The sequence below is a fragment of the Eriocheir sinensis genome, chromosome 10 (assembly GCF_024679095.1).
Source record: "Eriocheir sinensis breed Jianghai 21 chromosome 10, ASM2467909v1, whole genome shotgun sequence".
Taxonomy (NCBI): domain Eukaryota; kingdom Metazoa; phylum Arthropoda; class Malacostraca; order Decapoda; family Varunidae; genus Eriocheir; species Eriocheir sinensis.
In genome coordinates this window covers 10,118,583-10,137,700 of record NC_066518.1, presented here as the reverse complement: position 1 = coordinate 10,137,700, position 19,118 = coordinate 10,118,583, and the positions used below count along the sequence as shown (strand labels likewise).

The 19,118-nt window shown below is 41.6% G+C and overlaps 1 protein-coding gene across 2 annotated transcripts in view; it reads right to left on the bottom strand.

Annotated features, from left to right (window-relative positions):
- LOC126996578 (cardioacceleratory peptide receptor-like) overlaps positions 1-19,118 on the bottom strand; it is a 51,303-nt gene that overhangs the window by 19,414 nt on the left and 12,771 nt on the right. For both annotated transcript variants that reach the window (XM_050857173.1, XM_050857174.1), the window contains exons 3-4: positions 17,045-17,252; positions 4,113-4,356 (exon numbers count right to left, since the gene is read on the bottom strand). In XM_050857173.1, the coding sequence (XP_050713130.1) occupies positions 4,113-4,356; positions 17,045-17,252 (452 nt within the window). The remainder of the gene's footprint in view (positions 1-4,112; positions 4,357-17,044; positions 17,253-19,118) is intronic.

Genomic DNA, 19,118 nt, shown 5'->3' with positions numbered 1-19,118 from the left:
ATTATCATCATCATCATCCGCTGCTTGCATAAATGATTGTTGAAATATACTTTTCTTGTGTGTTTTTTCAAAGTCGACCACCACAAGATATTGGCTATTAAGTTTTTGTTGCTTTCTGATGCGGTCCCCCGACGATATCGGAAGGAAAATTGCATATATTGGATAAAATGAAGCCACTTTACTGACCTTTGAGGGAGACATTCTAAAAAAAAAAAAATTGTAAATATCCTGTGTAATATTGTTTCGTCGATAAATAAAAGTTAGCCTGTAATCAAATACACTCGGACTGAATATTTTTGCCCAACTCTTATCAATGTAGTTGACATAAGAATTTTGTTTATTAAATTTGAGTGTGTGTGTGTGTGTGTGTGTGTGTGTGTGTGTGTGTGTGTGTGTGTGTGTGTGTGTGTGTGTGTGTGTGTGTGTGTGTGTGTGTGTGTGTGTGTGTGTGTGTGTGTGTGTGTGTGTGTGTGTGTGTGTGTGTGTGTGTGTGTGTGTGTGTGTGTGTGTGTGTGTGTGTGTGTGTGTGTGTGTGTGTGTGTGTGTGTGTGTGTGTGTGTGTGTGCGTTTCTATATTATTATTTTTTTTTTTATGGCTTTGATAAGGCGTAATGCACCATTGTTTCTTTTTCCCTTTCGGTCTTTCCATGGAGTGTGTACGATATGGTCATGCTGCATTCATACTTTTTTGTTATGAATCGATGGCTTAGTGAAATCTCCCTGATGTAGATGACTTAGGATAGTAGATAGGATAGTAAGACAGGATAGTATGGGGCAGTAGATAGTAGGACAGCAGATAGTTTGGATATTACATTTTTTCCTTAAAGACCGCACTATGTTCCTGTATACCAAGTCGCTGAGCTCTGAATATTTACTTGTTTATACTTTCCCTTCGCATGACTGTCCCGCCGCTCCTCAAGAAAGGCGACGTTGTGGGCGGAAAACGGAAACAGCTTTTCTCGAGGAGACGCGCAAACCGACTTTCAGTGGTCTATTCTGGTGAGCCTCGGCATCCTTCGGCACCGGCAAACATGTCTCTCCATTGTGGCGTGAGTGGGGAAAGGCTGCGTCATGCATGGCTTCAGGCTATGGAATACTAAGAAGAGAAAACATGCCAGACGAAACGAAAATAGAACAAACTGAGACTACGGTCATTCAAACGAAGAGCCATTCAGCTTCACTATCAGACCACTCTTCGTTACTTTTTCTTTTGGTTTCGCTTAAAGAACGAATTGGTGGAGAAAAAGCTGTTCGTCTCTGCCACCAAGCTTGTCAATACGTGTTATGGCATTTTCTGGAGTCCTTTTAGTTACATCCTTTTCACTATCACAGGCTCAAAGGCTATTACCTATCTCAATGGTTTGCTTTGGTTTGATCTATATTACCTAATTTTTTCTTCTTTTTTGTTATTTATTCGTATTTTACCTTCTTCTATCCTTTATTTAATCCATTCCAATCTTTCCTTGTTAGTAATTCATTTATTTATCACATATAATTGCAATTCTAAGGGTCTCGTCACCATTCCATCAATCTCATTACAACTATTGTCTCATATCACTTGTAAACACCTCTCCTCCAGAAATTGACCTAACTTTCGGCCACTCCTCTAACTTTTTCGGAGCAGTGAGTAGCGGGCTTTTTTTCACATTTGTTTCCTTTTTTTGTGCCCTTGAACTGACTCCTCTGCTGTAAAGAAAAAAAAAAGTGACAGGTGGTGTAACAAATTAGGTGGCTAGAAAGGCCAAGGGGAGAAGGAGAGCGATGTGAAGAGGATCAGAACGTGTAGGAAGGGAGGAGAGGGATGAAGAGCTGGAAGGGTAGAGTAGAGGTGAAGAGGAAGAGGATGTCAGGGAAGCAATAAAGCGGAGAAGCATCGGATCCTCGTGCCGTGAAAGGATTAGTGAAGAGCTTTGGGAATGATAGCGACCTTCACCTGGCGACCGCTTAACAACAGGTGATCAATGACCCAGGTGATTCTGCGGCTAGTCTTTATTACCTTGTGTTGGAGGAGCAAGGAGGAGAGTGTGTGTCCGTGTGTGCGTGTGCGTTTCTCTTTCTCTCTCGCTCTCTCGGTTTCTTTCGTCCATCAAATAAAAATAGAAATAATAAGAAAATTGCATGTATGAACTCCGGAGGCCCACGCAGAGAAAACATAACAACCCCCGGGGCGAAAGTGACCGAAAATAAACAGAAAACTGAAAATGTGTTCCAGGTAAGATGTGAACGAAAGAAAAATCAGGACGAGAAATACGCGAGTGAAGATAAAGTTATTTGCAGGAAGGAAAAAGAAGAGATAAAAGAATGAGAGGTTATGACCCCGGCAAATAAATGTGTGTAAGAAAGTTAGTGGGCACTAAACCAACTGAAGGGCTGGAAAAGGCTCGAGCTGAACGGCAGAAGTTTGCGAGAGATGGAAAAAAGAAGACTTGATAAATGGATTCCAGTTCCAGAAATGTTCCTTTTCAAGTCGGCGCCAGAGAAATGCTTCCGAACATTATAAGTTATGATGCACCTTATCTTTGAAATTCCACTCTTATAGAAGTCACTTCTCCGAGGATTGCATTATTCATAAAAATCGTTGTCGTTTTGATAGAATAGTATTGAGCGCGATTATATGAAGCAGGGCTGGGACTTTCGCTCTGCTGTGGGTTGCCTTGGTGATAATCTCTTTCTCTTTGTCCCATGAGCCTGTGGTGGGTAAGAACCTACAACCCCGGAACACAGACCAAGTGTGACATCTTGTTTCTCAAAGGTTGCCTTCCCAGATCTACCCACTTATCGACCAACCAGAAGGACAGACGATCAGCTGGGGGAGGGGGGTGGGAGGGGGAGCGCCGAGTGTCTCAGTGTGGGATCGAACCCGGCTCGCGGATTCGTAGGTAGGTGTGCTAGTAACTACGCCACAGTGGTGTTTATAATTATGCGAAAGCTAACTTGTGTAAATCAACATAAATTTAGTGCGAGCGATTTGATCAAACCTGGAGAAATGTACGCCAAGGAATAACAACAGCGCACACAAATTGTAAGGAAAAAAAATCTGATATTGGTAAATGTACGAAAAAAAAAGAGGGAGGATATTCGTAAGATCATTCATTTAGGCCACTAACTCCTATGGACCGTCAAGTGACCTCAGATCCACAACCTCCCTACTCAGAGGGCGATCTTATACCACCACCATAACAGAGAGGAATGATTTTTTTTCATACTGAAGCTGAAGTCATGCTTAGGAATTTTAAGGAATCATACCTGAACGGGCTCACGTAATCATATTATAATGTAGAGGCAATAATGTGGAGGGAGGAAAGAAGGGACGCCTACATTACCCTAACGCACGGATGATCTAAAAAGCCTAGGCGTGACGCGGGGGGGACGGCGAAGGCTTAGCTCAACCCTTTACACACACACGGCCTCTTGAAAGACTCCAGGTAGATTTACATAGCCGCTCAGCCCATGCAGGAGGAATGACGATGGATGTTGTGCTCTTAGCTTAGGTGTGTCTGAGCGTTTACTTAGTCGTGTGACCCAAAAGGCTGTGAGGAGGATTGGCTACTAAGACGTGTGGCCTTTGAATCCGTGTTACGAGAATGATATAAAAAAAAACACTAAAATGCATCTCGAATGCTCGCTGCGTTACGCAATAAAACGTTAACTGCCCTCTGAAGGTGAAGGGGAATGAGGGAATTTATAGACCGGATTTTTAAACGTCTCGGCGCCTCTATTCGTCAGTTTGAAAAGCCTCTCGTAGAAGTTCCTGGGCTTTTCATGGACTGTTTTGTGACCCCAGTGAGAGTTCTACACGACCTCTGCATTTACTTAATCGTGTGACCCAAAAGGCTGTGAGGAGGATTGGCTACTAAGACGTGTGGCCTTTGAATCCGTGTTACGAGAATGATATAAAAAAACCACTGAACTGGAAAATTACCCATGAAAACCCGGTTAATCTTTTCTGTGGCCTTGGAAAATAGTCGTACTGGGGGCCCGATACGTGTAAGAATATGGACCTATCTAACTCAACCTGCATCTCTAAATCTAACCCAACCCGCATCGCTGAATCACCAAACCTTTATCTACGTTACCCCCAAATGATAAAACGAGTCCGGCGTCTTACTTACCTCAGGAAGATGAAGAGGTTGGGCAGGGACGGGAGGAGGCTGACCGCCCAGGCCGCCAGCACCAGGTTCTTGGCGCTGATGAACGGGTTGAGGGGCCGCACCACCGCCTCGTGTCGGTCGATAGCGATAGCCACCAACATGTAGTTACTGGAAGTGATGGCGAAGGTCGAGGCCACTTTGAAGACCTTGCAGGCACCGTTGGACAGGTACCAGTGCATGTCCAAGACCTCCCACAGCAGCTGGCCTGAGTGGAGACGAAAGTAAGGGACATATTCTTAAACATTTTGGTCCCAAAGCACACACATTTGATAAGGATTTCGTAGGAGTTTTGGACATTTTAAGGGGTACTTTTATGACCCTGGTGGTAGTTCGACCCTTATTCTGTACCGTGAAAATAAAAGAAATCTCATAGAAACCAGATTTATCTCCTTATCGGCCTTTGGAAATTAATAAGGATTTCGTAGGAGTTTTGGGCACTTTCAGGGGTACTTTTATGACCCTGGTGGTAGTTCGACCCTTCTTCTGTACCGTGAAAATAAATAAAAATATCTCATGGAAACCTGATTTATCTCCTTTTCGGCCTTTGGATATAGTTGATGTGAGAGGCCGGAGCGTCTGAGAATACCAGCCTGCAATAGTTCCCCTCCCCATGTTTGTCCTACACTCCACTCATATTAACCAAACACATGAAGCGTCGTCTAGGGAACTTCCCGCTTCCTCGTATCTGTCTTATCTCAAGTCCCATCGTCTTCATCCCCCTCATGCATCACTTCGCCTCCTCCTGTTTGCCTTTGACTCTCATCCCCCGCCAGATATTAGGCTAAACAACATACCGCCTTCTTCTGCCTCTCTCACTCACACTTCACTCACATTGACCGGCAAAATGTAGCCTCGTTTAGATACACAAAATAAATCACGGAAAAGAAAATGTAATACGCAGTTCCGACCTGAAATCGAAACCAAAATCAGGAAGAATACGACGAAGAGAGCTGGAATAGTGAAAATGATAGCAATGATAATGATAAACATGGTATGAATCGCAAGGAGATGGGAAGGGAGGGGGGAGGTGATACACACACCCGGAAATAAGAGTGACAACTTCGCAGGACTCATTATTTTCGAGAGAGAGAGAGAGAGAGAGAGAGAGAGAGAGAGAGAGAGAGAGAGAGAGAGAGAGAGAGAGAGAGAGAGAGAGAGAGAGAGAGAGAGAGAGAGAGAGAGAGAAGACAAGATGACAAGACAAGACAAGACAAAAGAAGACAGAAGAAGAGGAGAGAGAGAGAGAGAGAGAGAGAGAGAGAGAGAGAGAGAGAGAGAGAGAGAGAGAGACGGGTGAATGGAATAATATTTCTGCCTTATTAAAACTCTTTGGATATCTTCGGCGCGGTGCTCCTCTCTGCAAATCACACAAAGGCATCGTCCAAACTCCATATTGAAAGACTCACATTGTCGTAAAAAAGAGCGGCGGAAAATGAAAAATCCTCAAAAAGAACTGGACCCTCGAAATTTTTTGAGGGATATTGGGGACAAAAGAGTTACTGGAAAAGCTTCACTTGATCCGTATATCGTGTGGCTCCGTCTCTCTTTCAGTCTCGCTTTGTAACGGGACACGAGGGGAGACACTTTACTTTTACGGTACAGACCAAGACCAAGTGTTACAGTGCTAACAGAAGACAAAAACAGACTGATTGAGAGGTGGGTAGAGAAATGAAGAGAGGAAGATATATATTATTTTGTATTTATTTGTTCATTTATTTCCTTTCACTATACTGGGACATGTCAAGAACTAGAGTGCTAATAGAAGACAAAAAGAGATATATATGAATAGATAGCAGAAAGAAAGAGCTTTGTTATTTTACTTTTTTTCATTTATTTCCTTATCTATCTATTTATTTTCATCATATTTATTTTTGTATGTGTGTGTGCTACTGTTATTTTGTTACTTAGTGCTAATAGAAGACGAAAATAGATAAAATGAGAGAGATGAGGGATAGATAGAAGGAGATAGAGGAGAAGATTGTGTCATTTTTTTTTTTGTGTGTGTGTGCCGCTGTTCATTTTCGTTATATTTAGATTGAGAGATGTCACAAATGTACATCATATTTCCATCTTTATATATTGGACAAGGCTATTCATGTACGTAGAAGAGGGAGTTTTCCTGTCTCACTTCGTCCGGCTGTTATAACCTTTTCCTTCTCATGCATCAAATATATTATAATTTAAATTCCTCTCTGCATGCCAGCGACTCACCGTATGCGTGTAAAGGAGGGTGTGCGTCCTTCCTTTTTTTTTCTTCAAATTTATGAATGAAACTTTAATATATTTACGTGGCATTCTCCTCACGCACTCGCCTCACTAACACAGAATGTCCTTTTATTCGTGAATTACTTCTCTCCTCAACATCTTATTCCCCGTCAGAGAGGGGGAGTAAGGTGACAAATGACCCATGACGATCTTCCACGTTTTTCCTTAAATTTATGAACGACCTTTAATATACTTACATGGCCTCCTCCTCACGCACTCACCTCACTAACACATATGTCTTTTTTGTGCGTGACTTAGTTCTCTCCTTAACACCCTCTACCCGTCAGGAAAAAGGTGCAAGGTGACTAATGGCCCGAGAGATAACAAACTTCCCATTCAGAGCAAGATTGAATAAACCTGATTTGCGTTACCAGGAAAGACGTGAGACGCGTGGTGACTTCTTAGAAATAATTATATCCAAAGAGTTAAAGCCACTAACAAATGGGCTGTTGAGAGAGCATTTATACCTTCGAAATGAGAGAAATATGAATAGAACTTCAGATCCATGAAGGAGGTAGGAAAGACCATAGCTACAAATAGGGTAATGGCTAATTGGAAGAGTATGTGCTGACGTTTATCTCATGAAACTACGATTAACTTTTAAATGGAGACGAGATATATATATGGATGGGAAGGACAAAAGGTAAATTGCTATAATATGTTGTTCTCGGGAGGTGTCATGTGCAGGCCGACTGGTTTCTGGCAATTATCTGTATTCTTCTTTATCTCTGTGATGAAAGAAGTTATTTATATTTATCTCCATTTGAAAAGTTGATTCAGTTAGTGATGAAAGACTTGCCGAAATGCGAGGTTGTGACAAAGCGGAAGAAAAAAAAATTGTAGTTAGTGATTATCATAGCAGTAAATGAGAGAGAGAGAGAGAGAGAGAGAGAGTTTGGGAAAAGGGATGACTGTCCGGAAGGGTAAGGAGATAATCACTGAATTTACGTTATCCATTATTCTTACTGAGTTATGTTTATGAGAGAGAGAGAGAGAGAGAGAGAGAGAGAGAGAGAGAGGCTTTTTATAACCCTCGTGGCATCGGTTTGAGGTGCGTCTCTGCGATGTTCATTTCCGCTCCTCGGCTCAGCTTCCAGGGCTCAAAACACTTCCCCGCGACATACTGCTGACGCCAAGGTTCGGGAAATAATAGTTTGATTCTGTTATTATTATTTCCGCACTATCAATCAGCAGAAGTCAGATATTAGCTTTCGTTGTTATCATTTTAACCGGGTTGTAAATCTTAATAATTAAAATTGTAGTGTAGCTAATTGGTATTATAAAAAAGAAAATGAGTACGATACTGAATCTAATCAAAACAATTGTAAATTTTCTAGCACATGAAAGTAGTGGGAACTGCATTATGTAATTATACAATATACAGTATCGATATGAAAAGGAAAGGTTTATATAAAAAAAGAAAGAAAGAAACCAGTCAGCGTGCTTTTTTGTTTGATCTTTACTCTGCCCTTGAGCTGCTTCCTCTACTGTAAAAAAATAAATACATAACATTACAGCATTCGTATTATAACGGATTGAAATTCTTGTCCGGTTATTAGCAGTTCAAAATTAAATAAACGGCCTGTCGTATGCAGTAGCCTAGCCGTAGTTTCTTTCTCGACTCAATGCCTGTTTTATCTGATGCATAATTTGTCTAGCACAGTTTATTCTCCATTAACTCTCACTCCCTCTGTTAAGGCAAATTCAAGCAAACCACATTATTCTTTTAGCAGCAGCTCTAACAATAGGAAAACATACAAAATCGTAACATAAATCATATCAACAAATAAGACATTTTAAAATTACAATCTTCGTGTGTTTATGCCACAATATATCCGGGAATACAGAGTTCCTTGAATATTCACCAGATTCATCTCTTATATTCTATCTTCTTCTGATAATGAGGTGACGAGCTGACCCTCTTTACATGCTTCCTGGAACACTTCTTAACGGTATACATAGACATAGCCACTTTATACTAACGAACGTGCAATTAGACTCATATTGGACTTTGTTGCGTTTTCATTCCCCGTAATTGGACGATTTCACACATCCATCACCGTAGGCATTTATATGTTGACTTTCCAGGCGACAGAATAAACTTTTCCCTGTTATCGCTGCCGTCCATTCTCCGTGACGTAGCCGGAGGGCGTGGCAAAGGACACCACTCAGGCTGCTATCAGGAAAATATATTGCCGCTCTAACTTTTAATGCTGAAGATATATATGTGTCTAACGTAATCCTATTCTTTTCATGACGATGGCAGCCTTGTGTTTCATGGCTAGTATGCATGAAAGCGGTATTTCCCTCTAGATTTCATTGATATTTCACTTAATACGCAACCTTTCGACGACGACCCCTAGATGCGTCCTTAGCTGAGAGTATGAATAGCGATTACCGATCAGTGCATGTGTAATACCCTCGTTTGCTGCGTGTGCACTCCATTTAATCGCCTTGCATCTTAATGAATTCTCAAATGGTAAAAGTCTCTACTGATAACGACGTAAGGGAAGAGGAGAGGAGGAATGTAAAGGAAGGGAAGAGAAGTGAAGGGAAGGGGAAGGAAAGGAAAGGAAAGGATAGGAAAGGAAAGGAAAGGAAAGGAAAGGAAAGGAAAGGATAGGAAAGGAAAGGAAAGGAAAGGAAAGACAGGGGAAGAAAAGGGAAGGGAAGAGAAGGGAAAGGAAGAGCAGAAAAGGAAAGGAAAGAAAGGGGAAAAAAAGGGAAGGGATGGAAAGGGAATATATGTAATAAAATAGAAAATAAAATAAGCAAAGAGCAAGGAAGAGAAGAGAAGGAAAGATGTATAAACAGAATGGACGAAGCGAAGGGAAGGGAATTTAATACAAGAAAATATGAAATATAAGAAGAAAAGAGCGAGGAAAGGAAGAGAAGGAAATACTTATAAACAAAATAAATCTACCAAAACATCTCTACTCTATAATTGTGCATGTTAACCTTACCTACGACCTCCAGTAATACTTAAAAATACATTGCAAAACCTGACCCCAAGAGAAACGAACGGAAAGCAAGGGATAAATCTACAGAAATAGGATAATACATACAATACCAACAAGCAAATAAGAAAATAAGACCTTAATGCTATAACTATATCCTCAAACATTGAACTCCAACTCAGATACTGTAATATAACGAAAGAAAAGAGTGAAGGACAACGATCAGAGAAAATTGCAGGGAAGGGAGAGCCTGATGGCGAGGAGGTGGACCGAAGTAAAGTGACGTCTGCCGAATTGGAGATGACAGCGGCCAGGGAGGAAGAGGTCGGTAGAGGTAGGAAGGTTAATGGACACCAATGGAACAGAGGGTGCTTAGGGCAAGGAATGGTTGGGGCAGTGATGAGGCGCGGAGGGAGGGAGTCACTATACGATGGCGAGGGTCAATGGGATGGTGTGGAGGGAAGCAATCACACTGAAGCAGCAGAGTCTGGAAACGGATATCGGCACTTTCGTAAACCATTTGCCCGAGGACGCTTTCCGGAATTTTGGCTATTTCACTTTTTTATCTTTATTTTATTTATTATGTGACGCTCCTTGTGGTATAGTTGTCTTTGTCAGTATATTTAGGGTGTGAGCGTTTAAAATTTGCCATAACTTTTCTGCCTAAAGCATAAGCCGAATCAGAATGTTTTGGTTTTTTTCGATTTCCGGAATAGTTGAAAAAAATTACATAGCTTCTTTATAAAGGTAACGATATGATGCAGATAAGCTTTCGTCATTACGCACTAACCACGTGATCTGTAAAGCCGTTGTGACATAATACTTTTTTTTCTTCATTTATTTAATCACCACGCATCTAGTTTCTATCAAATACATGAATAACGGTATGTACTTTCAATCCTTTTATTTGTGTATACGAGAGCGAGGGCGCCACCAAGTCACCGTAACGCCCCCGCCAAGCTGTATTGCCTCACATTTTGTTATGAAATGTGCCGCCACGCGTGAATCTTGCTGTAAATTGAATTCTTTTTAAGCCGCCTCAATTTTTCTTCGCGTTCGCCGGGAGCAGCAGGCGAGGAAGGCGTGGCGTCCTGATGAATGAGATCACTTGCCCCGCTGCAGAGAAAGACGGCAGGCGCTGGTGCGGCTATAAATCTCGAGGAAATTTTTATATATATCCTTGAAAAAAGCCTCTCCTCGGGCAACAGTAACCTGAAGCGCAGTCGTTTTCTTTGTTTGCATCCAACGAAAGTATTTTTGTGGGTAGTGTTCTAGGGAAATTGAAATTGCTCGGAGGTTCAACCCAGCTACCATATCCTTCACAATGATTTATGGCGCAGAAACAGTTAGTCTGCCCATGAAGTGTTATGGAAGTTATTGATATTGCTTGACAGTAGTTTTCGGAAAGAGGAAAAGAGACCAACAAACTTTTTCAGTCACATGAATTTTCATCTTTTTGCTTCCCGGAAAGCTTGGGTGGGCATCTATTTATTTGCAAGTCTAATTGGTGTTTATTATTAAACTCGTTAGCCGCTTGCGTAAATATCAGAATAACAAGAAAGTGAAAAAGCAAATGAAAGCGAGGGTGCAAGTGAATTTATGCATCGCTTCTGACCGTGCAGAGGCAACGAACCCCCAATTCTATTTCATGGACACACAAATTGCTTCCAGGAAACTTTTCTGACCCCGCTTTGGAAACTGATAGGAAGCAAATTGCACTTATAACAACCTTGATCCAATAATAGGGTAAGTGTGGCCCAAATGCCTTCAGGGTTATCTGCGGGGGCGTCCGGGGAAAACTCTTCAACGACATTGCACAAACGAGGCGAGAAACGTGGTGCAGCGTCATCGTTGGGACACTCGTTCGATATCAGGTGTGGCGAAGAGCCCCGCGGGAGTCCTGCCAGGGAGGGATTCTGACCTGATGGCGCAGACGACAGTGTTACGAGCTGAAAAATGGCGATAACTTGAGAGCAATGTCCTAATGGTCGATGGAATGGTAATAAAGGAGACGACTTTGATGATGAGAGAATTTGGCGGTGAGATACCGATGAAGAGATAGATATATAGATAGATACAGATAGATCTAGTGAGTGAGTGAGACAGAAGAAAATGGAGAAATAAAGGCGACAACTTGAATGCTAAGAGAACGTGTAAGTGAGATAAACAGATGAATAGATAGATAGATTGAAAGATTGACAGACAGATGAATAAGTTAGGTAGATACGGCGAGAAAAATAAAGGAAAACTGAGGGAAATGCTTCTTCTTACGATAAAAATCTTAACTACTCACAACTTGCGAAACCTGGAGACCTTCTCGAAAACTTCTTCTCCCCCGATGAAGGTCTGTCATGAAAGCCAACACCGCATGTCTTCAGGATCGATTACGCCCCAGAAACGCGATCCTCCCTCCCTTTATTATACTTGTTTACTTCTTTTCCTCGACTTTAAGACTCCTCCTACTCTACGCGGCTCGGATGGAGTCACAAAAGAGGGATCCAGGTGACGAGGCTAATTTTAAGAGATCAAACATAACAACTTCCCCGGATTACTACTCTCCTTTTCTCGTTCTGATTTGCTTCACGCGCGTCTGATTCCTTGCACTCTGATTGGCCCAGATATAAGAGGATAAAAAACATTGCTGGAGGTAGTGGCATTCACAGGTCCCTTTGTCAGCGCTCTCTGCCGCTAGCACGATTATAACAAGCCTCTCTTTTTTCCTCCTCCTCATTCTCCTCCTCATTCTCCTCATTCTTACTAAGGACACCTCTCTTGAATGCCGGCACAAGATAATAGTGTCAGGAAACCATTACTGAGAAGAGTGACCGAAGAATCGTCTCGCCGAACTGAACCTGATCAATCTACCGTGAAAACCAGTGATTCGTGACTGAGTGACTTCGCCAAAAAGAGGGAAGGGGACCTGAAGAGCCTCTCGGTTAAAAGGAAAATGGAGGCAAAAGAGAGAGAGAAGGCTAGATAGATAGATAGATAGATAGGTAGATAGATAGACAGATAGACAGACAGGTAGAAAGATAAAGAGGGGGTGGAGTGCGACATATTCTATCTTCAACTTTAATCCCAGTACATCAAAACGCACGAGAGAGAGAGAGAGAGAGAGAGAGAGAGAGAGAGAGAGAGAGAGAGAGAGAGAGAGAGAGAGAGAGAGAGAGAGAGAGAGAGAGAGAGAGAGAGGAGAAGGAAGAGGGAAGGGGAGGAGGACAGTTTGAGGAAAAGGAGAAAAGAAAGGGAAGGGGAGAAAAGGGAAAAGGCAGGAGAAAGAGGGAGGAGGAGGGCAGTTTAAGGAAAAGAAGAGAGCGGGGAGATAAGGGAAAAGGAAGGAGAAAGAGGGAGGACACAAAGGACACAAACGACACAAAGGAAGAACAAACAACAGCAGACCTGCTGGTCCTTACGAGGCTGTTTGTGACAAGCTACACTAACTATCTAATCAAAGGTGGAAGATGAAGGACAGCAAAGGCGAAGGCTCCTCCCCACCCCCCATCCCTCCGGCCAAAGCTGGCAGGAAAGGAAAAAGAACCATGCAGCATGGAAAAACTGCATGGAAATTATGTAGGAAAGAGGAAATAACTAAAAAAAAAGAAAAAGAAAAAAAAGAGGAGGGGGGCAGGTGGAGGAAAGGAGAAAGAAGAGAGGCGAAATGGAAAAGAAGAAAGAATTAGTGTGGAGGACGGCAGAAAATAGAAAATAGAATGTCGTGAGTTGGGGCAAAATCTAGAAGGGAATATGACATAACATGCTATTATTCCTGGTTACTAAGGCATTTATTCATATTTCTACCATCTTCTTATTCTAACATATGCAATTCTAGCTGCGGTACAACTTTCCTGGTCAAAACAAACTAATAAATCATTGCCGAAGAAGAGTACGCTATGTTGGAAGAAAAAAAATGTGTGGACGACCGCTCGTAGCCTAGGAAGAGTCTTTAGATTATACATTGCATTTTGTTTTTATGTGGATGGCACCTCGTACTTACTCACTTGTTTACTTACGTTGGATGAATAAATGTGAACAGCATCGAATGGGTAATAGGTGTTTCGGGATGGCAGTATGGCGGGCAAGGATTATAGATTCAGATACGCACTCTCTCTATATATACAAAATTGTATAACCTTAGCCAAACTTATAATGATGTATATTGGGTACTTTTGTTCTTTTACAGCTTGGTATGTTTTTTGTTTGAATTTTCTAGAGCTGTGTTAAGAGTAAATAATTAGGTGGAGATGAATAATTATTGTTGAAAGACTTCGAGGATTAACACGGAAGGAAGGATTTTCAATGGAAGGCGCTATCAGTTTAATTAAAATCATTGAAGTGTGTCAGGAAAAATAGCTTTAATCACAGAATGGAGATAGAGAGCAGCATATTACCTTCGTCTGAAAAGGAATATTTTTAATGGGAGGCGGGAACCAATTTAATTAAAAGTGTAATAACGTGTCTGGAAAATTAGCTTCCGTCTCAGGATCAAGACGGAGAGTAGCATAATTATTTATTTCCTCTTGTACATTTTAATATATTTATTTAGGTATATTTATAAATGGTATATCTGGTCCTGTGATAATTGAAAACTGGAAACAAGTAACTGTCAAATGAGAATGGCATCAAGCAACTGGAAAATTCCAACAAACACGAATACGAATTCGAGTACACAAACAGTTTTAATACGAATACGAATACGAATACTTCTTGAAAGTATTCATAAATACATTCATGAATAATATTAAAAAATACTTTCTTGACGTAACTGGGTATAGCACTGTTCTGAAGTTATGTATCAGGAAAATGTGCTCATGAACCTGGTCCTGTGTTATACACGGCGATTACACGTCCGCTCAGGAGGCTAGAGTTTTAAGGAACAACGGCTGTTTATTAATTTTCTGATAAAATGTTGAGGTATTTGCCAGATTATTTGCAGAATATGAATCCTTTCCCCTTGTCTTCCAATACGAACGAGAATACTTTGATTTTTATCAATAATTATTAGAATACGAATACGAATACACCCAAATAGGGTATTCGAATGTATTTGAATGCGAATACCGAATGCAAATACTCTATCCCTGCTGGCAACTGATAACCGGCAACAAGCAATTGGCGACTGGCAACATTAGCGTCCTCAGTTGCTTTGAGAAGTGAGAAGGAGGCGTCACGCGTGTTAGTGAATCGTTCGTTATTTGAATTTTATGCAGCGTTCAAATTAAATAGTGCTAATCCTGTGTGCCTTAAGTCTCTTTTGTCACCATGAAAACAGAAGCCAAACGTTCGAGTGTTCACATTCCCGACTACTGCAAGGAAAGAGTCTTGAGGTTCGTTACACGATGAGGGGCCGTGATTTCAGTGTTACCTTCCAGCGTATTGAAGAAAATTCCAACATTCTAAGTGTGATCGCGTGATGACCCGTTACCCAATGATTGCTGTGTAAGATGTTTAGAGGTAGCGTGGGTGTCCATCAGAAAGCAAAAATGGAACCTTCTAGTGCTATTGTGCCAGTGTTTTTATATTTAGTAGGCTATTTTTCAATCGCGGGATCAGTTGGTGAAGGAATTACTACATAGAGCTCTACACTATCAAACACGTGGCCTGGTAAGTATTGCATTGTATGTTGTGTACTATATATTAGTATTACTATTTGTATTGTCTAGGCTTGGCAGTGTTGTGGCTTATTGAGGGGAGATAGAGGAGGGGGGTTTGAACTAGAGATGTGCCAATAGTATCAGTATCGTTATCGACAGTATCGACCTTTATTTGTGGTATCGGTATCGGCAAGGTGAAAATAAGCCCGATACTGTGATACTTTTCTGGCCTATTTATTATGTAATCCAAGACAATATCTACTTCATGACTGTCTTCTTTTTCACTATCAACTTTGAAAACCATCCAGCTGTAGTTATTCCTAAATGCCATTATGTATTTATAATTTTGAAATATAAGTAATTCTATACTTTATAATCTTACAGATATGTAATAAAAAAAGTATCGGAGTATCGGTATCGGCTGAAAAGTGAGTATCGGTATCGCATCGGCTATCGTGGTATCGGCACATCTCTAGTTTGAACATTACCCGGGGCCTCAGTGTTGAAGGTCCCAATATGTATCTCACGTTTTTCACTTTTGAATCAAATCAAAACTCAGGTGAGGGGTAGAAGATCCCCGTCAAAATATCCTGAGCTCCCAGTGTCAGAACATCCCTTCAAAATCCCATCAAGCCACGAATTCGTTTCAAAGCCTATTCAGAAGGACATGTTTTAGTGTTGTATATTATTTTCTAGCTACTATTTCATACGTTACGGATACTAGATTAAAAACATATCAAAACGACGGTAAATCTTGTCTTAAAACGTTGAAATCCACTGATTTAAGGAGCAAACCAATATACTGATTAGCCTAACAAGGTATTCAAATCAGTTACAGCTTTAGATTGCATAAAATAGACATATACCCACACCATGAATGTAATAACCGTAGTTTTATGTGTGCGTGGGAGCAAATTTACGAAACGCAGGTGTGGTACTATTATATTTTTATACTTCTCAATGATCCTTGAGAGGGTGGCAACAATAGTTAAGCCTTTTATTTTTCCTATTTTTGCCCATCTAGGCTTCACGGCCCTGTAATCTTCCATCAACCCTCATTCCCGAAACTAATCTATGACCACATTTTACAAGCATCCTCCTCCCACACCTCTTATGCAACCAGTTTATCAATCATTATCTCGTTTCTTCCTATTCTCCATTGTTTCCAAATTATTCAGTCACCCCAACCATCCAGATCAAAATGTTTATCAGTCTCAAGTTAATGTTTGTTCACTTACACTGACACAACCAGCTCTGAACCACCGGCACCTATTTCTCCTGTTTTTGTTGTTCTATCTCGCAGCAGGATAAGCGGGTTGGCGGTAGCTGATTCTGACGGCGGTGGCGATAAACGATAATGATGAATGATGGCGATTGGCTTATGTTGTTGTTGCTGCTGCTGTTGATGTTATTTTTGCTAGTAGTGATAGTGTTGGTAAAGTTATCAGCGGTATACATCTCAAACATCGTTTTTTATCGGCCACATTTTACGATCATTATGATTTACGATGAACTGACCGGCAGATTGAAACTTGTATTCTCAAGACTACATTTAATGGAAACTGGTTTATTAGTCGATTCGCGCCTCATTTTGATTCAAATTATGTAGTTATTTCTATGTGTCAGTCACCTTTGATTACTTTGGAGTAATAACCTAATAATATGTTGAAAGGCTTCAGACACCCACCGATGGCTACAAAAAACGTGTTATCATTTTATGTATCTAATCCCTCAAATCTCTCGCTCAAAGTTGTTTAATAACTTGTTTTTATGGATGTCAACAATGGAATGTATACTATACTAGCTTCACACGAATAAATCTTCAACGTGATGCTTATGCACGAGAGTTACAGCAAATTTTACGTCATTGTAGTTCACTTTTACGAAAGAATTTTCAATTACAGGTAAAATGTTTTCATACAGGATGTCTTCTTTCATTTCATACATCTCCAAACTTTCATGTATCGGAACATTGGAAACAGTAACAATAACAACTACTAATAACAATAATATACTTATGATAATAAGAGAGAGAGAGAGAGAGAGAGAGGGGGGGGGGGGGGTCTGGCGTGTCACTCACCTAGTATTGTGATGAGAGTGACCAATGAGTCGGCCAGGGTGAGGTTGAAGCTGAGGATGGTCATTCGTCCCCGGTTTTCCCATTTGTGTCGGAGCGTCCACATGACCCGGGAGTTGCCCAGCAGCGCCACGAGGAACATGACGGCGAGGATGCCCATGCGAAGCTGCTTGTGATACTCGGGGCCCAGTACGTCGGGGCGCGCTAGAACCTGAGGAGGGCGGGAGAGAAAGGTGTTAGCGAAATAATGAAGAGCGGGTAAATAGATCACTGTTCCCAGGGATGCAGGGCAGCCGCAAGTCACCTATAAATCCTGATACAATCGAACGAAAGAGGTAATCTGTGTTATTTGCTGATTCACTATGGAACACACTCGCTCTCAAAGTGCGAGTAGTGACCTAGTAATTGGTAGCGATAGACTACTGTTTGGATGGCAATTTCTTCGCAAATAGTTAACTAAATACCAGATAGTGGACAGCACACAACTCGTAGTTTTGTCAAGAGGCTTGCAAGAAAGTCGCAAAGGTAATGTTTAAATTTGAACTGGGTCGTGCTAGGTATAGTTTGAAAATCACCGGTGTGATGTCATGAGACATCCCAGGATCGTGAGACATCCCATCCTGAATACATACATGAATTTCGACACGGTACCGTGTCTTTTATCGACTGCATGTCGGGATCTGTCCCACCTAAGTTTACTTATATTATTATAAAAGCAAATGATGACGTATGTATGTATATACCTAGGATATCAACAATTACTCTTCTTCTTCTTGTGACCTGTTCCGCTTTGCATCGCTTTTTAGGTCCTCCTTGGTACTTTTTTTACACTTAGATGCTTCACTTAGTTACTCTGGGATAGTGAAGATTGGGTTCCACGATGCGAAGTTCAGGATGGGATGTCTTACGATACGGGATGACAGATGACACCACACCGGTATTGCCTACTGATGACGGACACTGTAAACATGGTCCTTTGAAACAATGGCGTGCATATGTAAACTGCGCAAATCCCGCCCTGATTTAAATATTTATGCTTTGCTACATATTTCTTTATCTACTATTTAATTACTTGTTATTAACTTAAACCACGAAAGCCTCAAAAGTCAGGATGACGGTGACGGGCGGTATTTATTTGCATCTTCCTGGGTTGAACTATAAGGTCATGTGGTCTGTGTCTGAAGTTCTTGGGATACCTGGTACCGATTCAGTGTAGGGTGGACAGGGGCATAGTTGAAAAAGAAACTGCCCATCAATCTTCACTCCGCTCGGGAATCGAACCCGGGATCTATGGGTTAAAGCCGAGTGTGCTAACCATTGCAGAACGGAACGCCGTATCACCTTCACACGCCAGGGAGGAGGGGAACAACTCGAAAGTGATAGGTAGTACCCGATACTCACTCACTTCACTCCGTTTTCAGACATTTATTTCTCCCTCTACGCCGTGTGGTTGACGCCGCTCGTTGCATGATATTCTATCGAACTACACTTCTCTGATCCATGGCATCAATCATCAACTCGAAGAATCGATGATGCTCTGTCAGATTCAAACACTAACTGAACATTAAAATCCGTTGCAGATTTTTGTTATATAATTGCACAACAAATGAAACAAAACCCTTATTCCCAAATACATCAGAGGAGATATTAAACGAAGATAAATTGAAGGGATATTGAAGGAAGGCGAGGGGACGAAAGGAAAAGAGAGATACAGCGATTCGAGAGCTTGGCGCACCAAGGGAGGGTGGATTGGGAAGAGAGGAAATAAAAGCGAAGTAGAGGCAATGTAAAGGGTTACAGGAGTAGAAAGGGGAGGGGTGAATATTTGAAGAAAGGGGGGCGGGCGAGAAGAGAGGGGAGCTAGCGACTCATAGAGCATGACGCATCGGGGGAGGGTGGATGGGGAAGAGAGGAAGTAAAAGCGAAGGAGAGGCAACGTAACCAGGTTGGAGGAGTATAAAGGTGAGGGGCCGTAGACTGGGGGGAAGGACAAATGGGGGAAAGTAAAAGGGAAGTGGTTACAGTAAAGGGGGACGATGACAGGGAGCGTGTGCCGGTGTGGAAGGAGAGGGAGAGA